The sequence below is a fragment of the Vicugna pacos genome, chromosome 19, assembly GCF_048564905.1.
Source record: "Vicugna pacos chromosome 19, VicPac4, whole genome shotgun sequence".
Classification (NCBI taxonomy): Eukaryota; Metazoa; Chordata; class Mammalia; order Artiodactyla; family Camelidae; genus Vicugna; species Vicugna pacos.
This window is the reverse complement of record NC_133005.1, coordinates 13,002,328-13,014,969: the sequence shown is the minus strand read 5'-3', so window position 1 is coordinate 13,014,969 and position 12,642 is coordinate 13,002,328. Positions and strand designations below refer to the sequence as shown.

Here is a 12,642-nt window from a genome sequence, read left to right as displayed (position 1 = left end):
TCTTATTTGACTTTCATTAAACCTAGGTACAGTAAAGGTATTATACATAATATTGATGACTTTAAAGATGTCTATATTAATTAGAACATACTTAAACTAAACAATATCAAATATTATCTTAATATTGAATATTTTCAATTTCACATGACGCTGAAAGTCAATTTGTTCAGTTTTTATTTTAAAAATACTTAATGTTTAAGCTTTTATATTTTTACGTCAATTAAGCAGAGCTCTTTGACTTTGAATTTTTTTTCTTTAGCAGTAGAAATATCTCACTTCTATAATGTGTACACAGGCTTATAATCAGACAAAAGCTAGAGATCTCATAGCTTCACTTTAAAACTTACTTATAAGATAGGTATAATAATAGTTGGAGTAAGCTGAATTTGCTTGCTCAAATCACTAAGGCTTACTATTTATGAAACAGACAGTTAAAATTTCTTCACAAAGTCTGAAGGACCCGTCAGAGTTCTGAGTTCTAATATGCCAAAAATTTCTTGGCCTCAAGTTTTATTTCGTTGAGCTAATTAGGCTCAGTCCTAGGTCACTGTTTGTTGTATTTATATTTCTGATCTTCAAGACAAAGACACTCTCTTCCAGGTCCCCAGAGAACTGCTCTGTCACCCAGACCCAATTTTATCTCCTTAATTGGCATTTTTGTATCAGTGAGAAGAGCTGTAAACAAAGAATTCCGTGTTTTAAAACTTTAAGGTTTACTTAATTATGTCTTCCAAAACTTGCATAAGGCATTTAGTAAGGTCTCTTTCCCGTGTGTTATAAGTTAAACCCAGGGTAAACCTGTATCTTTTTATTAGCCACTCAAATTAATTTTTAGTTTTACATTATATTGGAAGGCTTAAGTAACTATATTGGTTTATTTTAATTTGTTCAATTAATATTTTCAGAGGGACAGATATGTGCCCAGCCTTATAATACCAAGAAGGGGAAGCGTTTTTCCTCTGAAACATATGTATCCCACAACATAAGCAAAAGTTTTATATAAAGACCATTTAAATATACCAATTTCACAAACTTTTATCTCAATTTTATTAAATCTTATACCTTTAATTTTTATATTTATTGTTTAATCAATAATTCTTATTTCTAGAAGGAGTGCAAGAAACCTTTTTTTTTTTGTGCATTGTATATTATTTTATAGAAGTCTCTAGGATGCCCAAGTTTCAGCCAAAGAGCTTAGGCACTTCTCAGTTTTTAATTTCATTAATTGGTCTGTTATCCCAATTATTGATCAAGTATTTCAGTCTATATATACATATATTTTAAACTGTGGTAAATAAAATGGACTTGTTTGAACTTTAATCTTGGGGGGGAGTAGGTGAAGTCTTTGGCCCTTTTTTTTTAACTTTACATTGTGTAGTATCAAAACCTTGTTTGTAAATCCAAAAATGTCCATTTTATTTATTTGATTCAAAATAACCATATAAAAATATTTATCCTTTTGGGATAAGCCACTTATTTTTTTTTTTTTGACATTTTTACAATCATTTTTCCAGTTATTCAAACTAATTAACATTAATTATTCTAAATTTTTATTAGCATATCTAGAAACATTTATCGGAAAGGAAAAACTCAAATGTAGCTTTTCAAACCAGTTTTATTTTTTTAACTAAGTTCTTAGGTTAACCATTAGATATATTTTTCTACATTTAAACTTGATTTTAATAGATACCAAAAAAACAGCTGTTTATAATGAGATCTCTTTAAACTTTCACCAATTAAAAAGTTTTTCCAAATTAAAAAATCCATCATATGGCCATCAATTTATATACAAATATATATATATAGTGATTTGAAACCACTAAGATGAAGAGGCCCTTCCACATGAGAGTCGGGGTGTTGCCTAAATGAAATTCAAAGGTTTACTCTCCAAAAGCTAAAAGCCTTTGTGGTCCAGGCTGATGCAACAAAGTTTAAGATGACAAAATATCTGAAAATTGGTACAATCAAAGAACTGCTCAGAATCCCAATTTATTTGCGTGGCCACCATATGTACACAATACTTGAAACTTTTGTATGGCGGAGTCCAAGGTTTCCTTTAAAAAATAAACTAAACATGCATATACATACATACACACACTTTAAACACACAGAGAAAGATAAAACATTTACATTTCAAGGACACAGGAAGAGAAATCCAAGTTCCCCCTAAAGGGAATTTTGTTTTTATAAGTTCAGAATTCCAAAAAATGCTTTTATCAGGCCTGGTTAGTTATTTTCAGAGTAAGTTTTTTTTTTTCCTTATTCCCAATTAATGTTGTAAGTTTTCTATGTACATAAACCTGGCTGGGGTAATAGTTGGAGACTGGCAATCTGTCATTTCTTTTTCTTTTCTTTTCTGTTCTTTATTTTTTTTGAAAGTTCTATTCCCCATTGTAAGGTCGGGTTCTCAAAACAAATTTGCTAGTAAGATTTCCCACAGGGACATCTCTGTGTCATGAATTCTTTGTGTCTACCACCCCTGGAAGATTCTCTGTCACCCAAGAAAGCTGTTACCAGCCAGGAGGATGGTCCGAATTTTGGAGTTGAAAGTTTCCTCATAAGAGTTTTACTTTTATCCTGAAAAATTCAATGGAGGTAACCAAATTGAGGAAAATATTAGACCAGCCTCTTACCTAACCACTCAGTCCTGAACCCAGTGTCTTTCAACTTGGACTCACTCGGGATGTCTCCACTGGGTGAGTATTTTCCTCATATGTTTCCACCAGCCCCACTTTGGACATATACTCAAGGTGGGTATTTCCTGTTATCTTTCAACCAGGCCCCACCCAGTATGTCTCCACTGGGTGGGTAATTCACCTCAGTTTCTTTCAACTGGAGGGCCACGTACCTGGATACACTACCAGATAAAACTTAGGATCATCAACCAATATGTGAGATCCGAGAACCAGGAGAGACTCAGCCAAATTCATCTGGACTCCCCAAGGAGGCGGATGGGCACAAAGGGCCACTGCTGGTACCAAGGCTTCGGTTACTCGGAGAGTTCAGGTGGAGAGAAATCTGCTGTGGTGCTTCATGGTGTCCAAAACTGTTGACTGAAATACATGTGCAGTCTTAAAGTTAAGAGTTATGTTTTATTTGGCGGGAGGACTCGAGCTGAGAGGACAGCCACTCAGAACTCTCTGAGGGACTGCTCCCAAGAGGTTGAGGAAGAGCTAGGATATATAGGAGCTTTACAACAAAGACCAGGTTGTTGGAACAATAAAAGATTGCTTGTTATCTAAAGAAAGCCAGGTATCTCAAGTTCAAGAATTTAGTGATTTTGTATGAATGGGAGGAAGCAAATATTTGGACTCACTGAATTCATTTTTTAGACAAGCACCTAGCTATCTCGGGCCATTAGCCTGTCCTTTCTTATTCTGAGTCTGCTCAGACGACACCATTGTGAGTTGCTGTAGCAGCTGGGCTGCAGGCCTGTCCTAGCTGGGGGGTGGCGGCAGCCTTCAATGAATGACTTGGTTTCAGTATTCTTTGTTTAGTGTCATGGTTGCAGTATTCTCATTCACATTGTAGTATTTTCGTTCACAGACTGATTATGGATAATCTGCAACCTTGGAAAGCAACCGAGATGGAATTATTGCAGGTACCTTCTGCTTTAATAAGCCGTGTGCAAACATAAACATGGAGGAAGCATGCACTTGGATTTGGTGGTGCAGGGAAGGGTTTCTGCACATTACAGGAGAACGCAATGCAGAAATCCTTAAGTCCACCTTTCTTTACTGTAGTGGTTTCTGAGAACATTTTATGGTAATTAACCAACATTGACAAACGGCACAAATTGCATTTAAGAGCTGGCCGGCTGAAACTTGTGTATTGGACAGGTGGAATTCATAGGCAAGTGGTCAAGTGGATGGGAGAGACATGGAACCAAGGCCTGGGCCCAGATTCCGGTTTAAATCGCTATTTCTTCAACATAGGGCCTTGGAATAGAATTCAAATTCTATTAACCTGTTTGTGAATCTGTGAAATGGGCATAATATTCGTTTCATCCTGGGATTGTTGTAAGATCTAAAGAGTATTACAGCACACATGAAGCACTTAACCCACTGGCAGTCAGCAGCGTTCACTGTGTGGGGCCGCCCCGCTTAGCATGTGTCAGAGCCGTAAAGGCAGCATTTGTCTGTTGAGGATGCACTGGTAGCCCCTTGGCTAGGTTATGAATTTGGTGATTTCCTTTAATCCTTGTAAATCTATGTGCCATGGACAGTTATTTTCATGGACAGATGAGGAATCTCATGGTAAAAAGACTGTATAATTTGCCCAAAATCAGACCATAATTTTGGGTTCAGTGGCCTCGGTTCAGCATGGGCCCCTGGGCCTTCTGCTCTCTCTGTTCAGCACCAGAGCCAGATATGGAGTCGGCTGTTTCCCTGCCCAGAGTATCCGGCAGGCCGCAAGACATATCTGGCCCTGTGCTGCTTGAGCAAAAACTCCCGAGGAGAGACAGTTACAAAAGGGATAAACATAAAAACAGATGACAGCAAATTGTGATCAGCTTTGAGAAGAAAAGGAACATGTCTCACCGTGCAGAGCTGGGAGCATTCCTGTCGGGGCTGCTCTGGGGGTGTTCATCTCAGCTAAACAAGTTTTGCTGCTGCACCAAGGCAGGAAGGCAGGGCGCGAGTGGCCAGGTAGACAGGGCCTCATTGATCGTACTCATTCCCCATTAAGCAGCAGCTTTCAAGGGCACTTACCTAGTAAACAGATGTGGGCCATAATCATCACGCACTTTGCTTGGTAGTTTTATTTGCCCCAGCTTTGAGATGAGGTCATTGAAGCTGGGGAGTTTGCTGCATGCCCGTGATTACCTTGCAAATACCCCAACTGTTCTTTCAATCTAGACTGGTGTGGCTGTCATGCCCCAGCCCTGTGAATGGCATCATGTAGCTTCTCCCAAGTGGCCCAAATGACTGACATTGATATGCTTAATTCGTTGGAAATGGTATGTGACATTAATAGAAAAAGGTAGTAAGAGATTGTTTGGAAAATTGGAAAAAACCTATTCTTCCCCAGCTGGGGGAGCGTAACCTGTATCATTCACCCTACTCACTGCCTGTCACCTCCTCCCTGCCGACTCCGTGTTCAGAAGCCACTCTGAGCCTTGGGAGTACATTTTGCCTCATGACACTTTTGACTAGGACCTGCAACTTCTTTGTCCTGGTTAACTCTCTCTTCAAAGCCACTTAAATTTTTTGCAGGCTCCTCCACTCAGATGTAAGAATAGCCTCTTTAAACTTCTTGATTCAGCTCCTTAATGAAGATCTTGCAAAGGAAACATAGCCAAAACCTGGGAGTTATGCACATAGTGACTGCAACCTCAGCACTTTGTTAGTTCAGAATCAGAGGGGTGAGTGACTCAGGAAAGGCTTTTTTAAGGTAACAAGGGGAAAGTGAAAGGACGCAGGCTGTGTGAGAAAGAAACATCTCGGTCACAGCCAGCAAGGCACCTGTGTTCAGGATGGGGTGTGGCGAGTGCAGACTTCTCACAAAGAAAATAGTGGTGTGATGGGAGCGAGGACAGTTGGGTACTTTATTGGGGAGGAAAAAAAGAGTGCTGAACAATTCCTTGTTGAACAAGAGGATTGTGACGTGATGTGCTTGTATTTTGGAGAGAAGGGTTTTGTGGGGACAGGCCTAGGAGTACGCTGTATGGCTGGGGAATCAGCACAACAGAGAAACACAGAGAACCGGGCAGACCCCAAGACCCATGCTGGGGGAGAGACTGCCCACCAACTGGAGACCTGGAGGCTGCTTCTGTCCCTTAGCTGGGGCCTCAGACCTCCCTTCACAGCCCAGTCCTGTTGATACAAGAATAAAAAACTTTGGGCATGAAAAGGGGTTTGTCCCAGGCTTTCGTTGAGCCCCTGGGATGTGCCCCACCAGATTTTGTTCCTTAACTACATGCAGTAAAGAATTCAAGAGCAAGCCAGTGTTGAGTAAAGGTAGATTTATTCAGAGAGATACATTGAAATGCAAGAGAAACGTCAAGATGTGTGGGGTTTTGATGCTCATATTAGAAGTAGGTACACACTCCACAGATTGTGGGCCTTCCCCAAAGATGGAGAGAGAGTGGTGACCTTGAGGTGGCGCTGTGTTTCTTGTTTTCTTGGGCTTGGTGGTTTCATATGCTAATAAGTGGAAGGACCAGCCCTAGGGCAAGGGGCTGGGATTCCCAGGGAGTTGGCCATTTCCCACCCTTTGACCTTTTGTGGCTATCATTGGGACTGCCATGTTGCCTGGGGCATGTTATTCACCACGTTACTATTACAATGGGTGTTTACTGAATCTCAAGATCTGCTAGAAGTTAAATCTCTTCATCCTGAGCCTCAAGGCCTATTGGGGGTTGAATCCTTTAACATTTTGATGTTAATTGCTGTGGCCTTCCTTGAATGGCTGTGCTCTTCCCCTTCCATCCTGTCTCACTGTGATGACACAAAGACAGCAAAGGTTGGGCTCTACCTGTGCTCCTGCATTTAAGGGCCGGAGGTGTGGGGTGGGCTTATGATGACTCTGAGTGGTGAGAAAGATGTTTCAGATTTTCCTACTTGAGACATGGGGACCTGACAGCAGCCTCCGCATATTTATCTCATGGGCATTATCGCTTGTGTTGTTATGGAAACAACAGGCCAGCCAAGAAACAAGAATAACTCAGAGGGTTGGAGTACTGAGATTTATTATGCTGGCGGGCTCAGAGGGGCTTCTTTTCCAAAGCTCTGAGCACCTCCAAGACGTGCACATGAGGTTTTATAGGGTTAATTACAAGTATGGGGCTATTAGCCAATAAGGCTCAAACAACAAAAAGCAAGGAATCAGTACACTGAAGCTTATCAATTTGGAACAGATCCCGTTACTGACAAATGTTGTCCTTGGATTTACGAGTTAGCTTATTAGCCCAGTAAACTGACACTAAACTTCAGGTTTACCAGGTAGCTCAACAAAACTTAGATCAGTAAACCTACACTTATCACACTTAGATTTGTGACTTAGCTTGTTAGCCCAGCTGGGGTTTTCCTTCACAGTGTCACTTATCTTTTTTATTTTTCTTTTTATCTTTTTTTAAGTATTTAATCCAAATTTAATATCAGAGTTTTTTGGGAAAGAAATTTCTCTTTATCTTTTCTTTGGGGCTCTTTTGGGGGGCAGGTAATTAGATGTATTTATCTGTTAGTGGAAGCCCTGGGGCTTGAACCCAGGACCCCGTGCACGCTAAGCACACGCTCTACCACCCGCCCCATCATCTTTTTGCTTTAGCTGCCAAGAATCTTACAGCTGAATTTCTAGTCGGCCTTTAACACTTGCCCTGACTTCATGGAATCCATTTTTATGAGTTTATCTCCCCCTGGTTTCATTTAAGTATTGAATCTCCATTTTCTCCTCACTCTCCGTATTGCCTTTTTGTTGTTATGGTTGTTAAGCTGTGTTTAAAAAAAATGTTTAAATTCTCTTTTAGCAAGTGTCTGAATGTAAATAAATATGTAAACAAACAGCACAATTAAATGCTTTTATATATTCTAAGCTGTTTAGTAGTTACATAAAAACCGAATTGAATATTAAAGTGATAACATTTTAAAAATATTTTTTAATTTTTTATAGAGATATAGCTGATTTAAAATATGATATTAGTTTCAGGTGTACAAAAATGCTCCATTTATAGTTACTGCAAAACATTGTCTGTATTCCCTGTGTTGTAAGATACATCCCTCTAGCGTGTTTACATTACATGTTGCAGTTTGTTTAAGAAAGTTGGGTAACGCAGAGTCTGGGACTTGGCTGTGGCTGACCCAGGTTCACGCTCACCCTGCCTGTCAGAGCTCAGGCCTTCACTCCTTTCTGCAGGGGAGCCAGTGAAGGCAGCTCTCATCAGTGCTGGCACCACCCTCTGAGTGGCAGTGACAGCAGTGACTGTGTGTGGACATGCAAATTGTTGTTCCAAGAGCTTTATATGCATTTCTGAATTTAATAATTAAAGTCCTCCTGTGAGGAAGCGTTATAAGTTTTTAATGCATAATACATTTTATTTTGATATTGATAGATTTCAAACCTCTGGAAAATTTACTGGAGTAGTACAGTAAACGCTTAGATACAGTTCACCTTAAAGGGCACTATTTGGCTTTTTGTGTCTGGCTTAAATTAGCATAAAATTTCAAGGTTCATCCATATTGTAGCCTGAATCAGTACTTTATTCTTTTTGTTTGATAATATCCTTTTCCATTGTTTTTTGGTTTTACTCTATTTAAAAATATTTTCATTTAAGTCTAGTCAGTTTATAATGTTGTGTCAGTTTCTTGTCTACAGCACAACACTTCAGTTAAATAGGAACATACCTGCATTCATTTTCATACTGTTTTTAAACATAAGTTACTATAAGATATTAAATATATTCTCCTGTGCTATACAGGATAAACTTGCTGTTTATTCTTTACATACTCAGTATCTGCAAATCTTGAACTCCCAATTTATTCCTTCCCACACCCTCCCCCCTCTGGTAACCATAGTTTGGTTTCTATGACTCTGTGTCTGTTTCTGTTCTGTAGATAAATTTATCTTTTTGTTTCTTTTTTTTTTTTTAAGATTCCACATTTGAGCAATCTCATATGGTATTTTCCTTTCTCTTTCTGGCTTACTTCACTTAGAATGACATTCTCCATGTCCATTGATGTTGCTACAAATGGCATTATTTTATTATTATTTTATGGCTGAATAGTAGTCTATTGGACAAATATGCTGCAACCTCTTTATCCAGCCATCTGTCAGTGGACATTTCTGTTGTTTCTATGTCTTGCTATTGTAAATAGTGCTGCTGTGAAGATTGGGGTGTAGGTGTCTTTTTGAATTAGGGTTCCTTCTGGATATATGCCCAGGAGTGGGATTGCTGGGTCATCTGGGAGGTCAAGGTTTTGTCTTTAGATGAACCTCTATACATTTTTCCACAATGGCTCCACCAAACTGCATTCCCACCACAGTGTAGGAGGGTTCCCAATTCTCCGCAGCCTCTCCAGTATTTATTGTCTGTGAACTTCTGAATGATGGCTATTCTAACTAGCGAGAGGTGATACTTGATTGCAGTTTTGATTTGCATTTCTCTGATAATTATATTGAACATTTTTTCATGTGCCTACTGGCCATTTGTGCGTTTTCATTGGAGAAATGTTTCTTTAGGACTTCTGCTAATTTTTGAATTGAATTGTTTGTTATTCTTTCTTATTAAGTGTAAAAGCTGTTTACATATTCTGGGAATTAAGCCCCTAGCAGTTTCATTTATTGCAAATATTTTCTCCCATTCCATAGGTTGGTTGTCTTTTTGTTTTGCTTACTGTTTTCTTAGCTGTGTAAAAGTTTGTAAGTTTAATTAGATCCCTCTTGTATATTTTTGGTTGTTTTTCTATTGCTTGAGTAGACTGCTCTAGGAAAACATTGCTGAGATGTATGTCAGATGTTTTGCCTATGGTTGTTTCTAAGAGGTTTATAGTGTCTTGTCTACATGTTTAATTCTTTAACACATTTTGAATTCATTTTTGTGTATGCTGTGAGGGAGTAGTCTAACTTCAATTATTTGCATGCAGCTGTTCAGTTTTCCCTACACCATTTGCTGAAGAGGCTGTCTTTACTCCATTGTATGTTCTCACCTCCTTTGTCAAATTTTCAATGACCAAAAGTTTGTGGGCCTATTCTTGGTAATTTTGTTTATCCGTTCATTGATGGATGGATATTGTTAGTAACTTTTGGCTACTCTGAATGATACTGCTATGAATATTGATGTGAATTTTTTTATGAGAATATGTTTTCATTCTTTTGGCTGTACAGTTGGCCCTCCATATCTGTAGTTTCCACTACATGGATCCAGATGGCTGATTGTAAAGGGACTCGAACATCCTTGGATTATGGTATCCAGGGTGTGGGGTTCCTGAAACCAACCCCCCGAGGATACTGAAGGATGACTCTTTATGTAGGAGTGGAATTGCTGAGCCATATAACTCTAAGCTTTTGAGGAAATACCAGACTTCTCCAAAGAAGTTGCACCATTGTCCCTTTCTCCTGGCCGCATATGAGGTTTCTCTGCCTCCTGAATGACATTTGTTATTGTCCATGATTTGGTTATAACCATCCTAGTGGGTGTAAAATGAGATCTAACTTTGATTTTGATTTGGCTAGTGATGCTGAGCATCTTTTCATATGCTTATTGGCCATTTGTATATGTATCTAAATTCGTGGTAAATTTAAAAATTGGGTCTATTTTATTGTATTGTTCAGTTGTAAGCATTCATTATATATCCTGGATGCTACTCTCTTATTAGATACATGCTTTGCAAAATTTTTCTTCTATTCTGCACATTGTCTTTCACTATATTTTTTTAAACACTAAAACAATTTCTTTACAGGGGATGTAGTTAGATGTAATGATTTATTTTATTTTTCTTGCTAAGCACGCCCTCTCTGACTTGAGACACCCTTTTCCCCCGTCATTTCACTTTCTTGATGATATCCTTTGTAAGAAAAAGGTTTTAATTTTGATGAAGTCCAGTTTATCTGCTTTTTTCTTCTATCAGTTGTGCTCTTGGTATTGTATCCAGGAAACCAAAGCCTATCCTAGGACCACAAAGATTTATACTGTGCCTTCTTTTAGAAAGTTTATAGGTTTAATTTTTACATTTCTGTCTGTGATCTATTTTGTTTTAATTTTTATTTGTTATATAAAATATGGGTGTTCAGATTCCAGATTGATTCTTTTGCCTGCAGATACCCAGCTGTCCCTACACCATTTGTTGAATAGACTATTCTTTCAATGGTGTGTTTTTGGCCCCCTTGTGGAAAACTGTCTGTAAGTGTAAGTTTTTCCCCCTGGGTTTTTATTGTGTGTCATAGATTTATTTATCCAAACTTATGCCAGTATCATACTGACATATTACTATAGCATTTTAGTACCCTTTAAAGTGAGTCCTCCAACTTTACTCTTCTTTTGCAAGGTTGTTTTGGCTATCCTGAGCCCCTTGCATGTCCATATGAATTTTGGGATCATTTTTTCAATTTTTGCAAAGAAGTCAGCTGGAATTTTGATAGGGATTCCACTGTATATGTAGATCATTTTGAGGAGTCTTAACATTTTTAATAATATTGTCTATCATTCCATGAAAATGGGATTTCTTCCATATATGTAGATGTTTTAAAATTTATTTTGGTGATACTTCAAAAATTTCAATGTACAAATCTTGTAAATTTTTGTTAAATGTATCTCTCATTTTATTTTTAATGCTGCTGTAATTGGAAATGCTGAGTTTCTTATGGGTGGGACTATATATCAATCTTCTTATTTCTAGAAGTCCTTAACAGCAAATACCCTAGGTATATATTTGCTACATATATCTATCCATAACTATTCCCTGCCCCGTGTTGTAAGAAACCAAGACCCAAGTTAAGCTACCTGAACACCTATGTGGAAATGTGAAATGAGACCCTTGGGTGGGGCTTTGTGCAGATGATACTGGAGCTTATTCAGGATGCCTTCATCGTAATTTCTTTTAAACAACCCTTTTGGTGTATTTAGTCAGATATATGAAGAACATGCCCTTTTGATGTGCGGCGTAGCTAAGACTATGATATTCAAATAATTTCTAGTGAGAGTATTGTTCTTGAAACCTAATTTGCATCAATCTTTGAAGATTTAAGTTTCAGGAGCTTTGACTAAAGAACACCTGTCTTTAATCAATAACGACAACTAAATGCTCAAGCAACATGTAAGAGTTTGAGCAAACTGCCCCTGCCCTGTAGTGCTGGGTGGCTGCAGCTGCAACTGGAGTCAGCGCTTACCTCTCCCAGTACGCTTGTGCTGATCTGCTAAAGGGGATCGTCCAACATTTTGTCAGTAGTCTGTTGGACAATGTCATAAAACATTGATTGATGCGGGGAGCCGCTCGTGACAGAGGGCTGCCGCGCACAAAACTTGGGCGTAAAACCCCAAAGTGCAGGGCGCCAGGCTCTGAGATTGAGGCTGCCGAGCACAAAGGTTGGGCCTAAACTCCCACAGTGCGGGGCGCCCGGCTCAAAGGTCAATTGAGTTAGAACAATCTCTGTCCTGCCACCTCTTTTACTAAAGAATGCACCAGGTGCACTAATGCCTGAGGAAACATCTTTGAGCTATTAAGTCACAAAGGACCTTCAGAGGGAGAGATACAATCCGCACACAAGTCAGTGATCTTTTTAGAGAACAATCACCTGAGTTGAATGTATACGAGTCATGAGGTTAGGCCTTATTGCCTACGTGCAGGAATGTATGAGCTAATGGGTTAAAATCATATAAAAGAACCGCCTGAAATAAACTCGAGGTCCACTCTTGACCTAGCGTCTTGCGGGCTAGAGTGAGACCCTCTCAACCCCACCTTTTAGTCTTGTCTTGCTGTCTCTTTGTTACGTCTTTCCTTTTCTCAGTCCTGCAGCACAGGTTTCTGGACCTGATCGATTGTCGGCTGGCACCGACAGATTGAAGGTTGCTGGAATGCAATATATTCTTATTAATATTAATTAAGCACATATTGAGTGCTTATTGTATGATGGAATTGTCCCTCAGCCTCACATGAATATTATTTCTCTTAAAACCTCACATATTTCCTTGTTATTCTCACTTTACAG

At 38.9% G+C, this 12,642-nt stretch overlaps 1 protein-coding gene across 1 annotated transcript in view; it reads left to right on the top strand.

Annotated features, from left to right (window-relative positions):
* Nucleotides 1-2,637, top strand: part of LOC140687500 (uncharacterized) — a 55,235-nt gene extending 52,598 nt beyond the window's left edge. The window contains exon 7 of the mRNA XM_072944631.1: nt 2,596-2,637. Coding sequence (XP_072800732.1) covers nt 2,596-2,637 — 42 coding nt within the window. The remainder of the gene's footprint in view (nt 1-2,595) is intronic.
* The last annotated feature ends 10,005 nt before the right edge of the window (nt 2,638-12,642 follow it).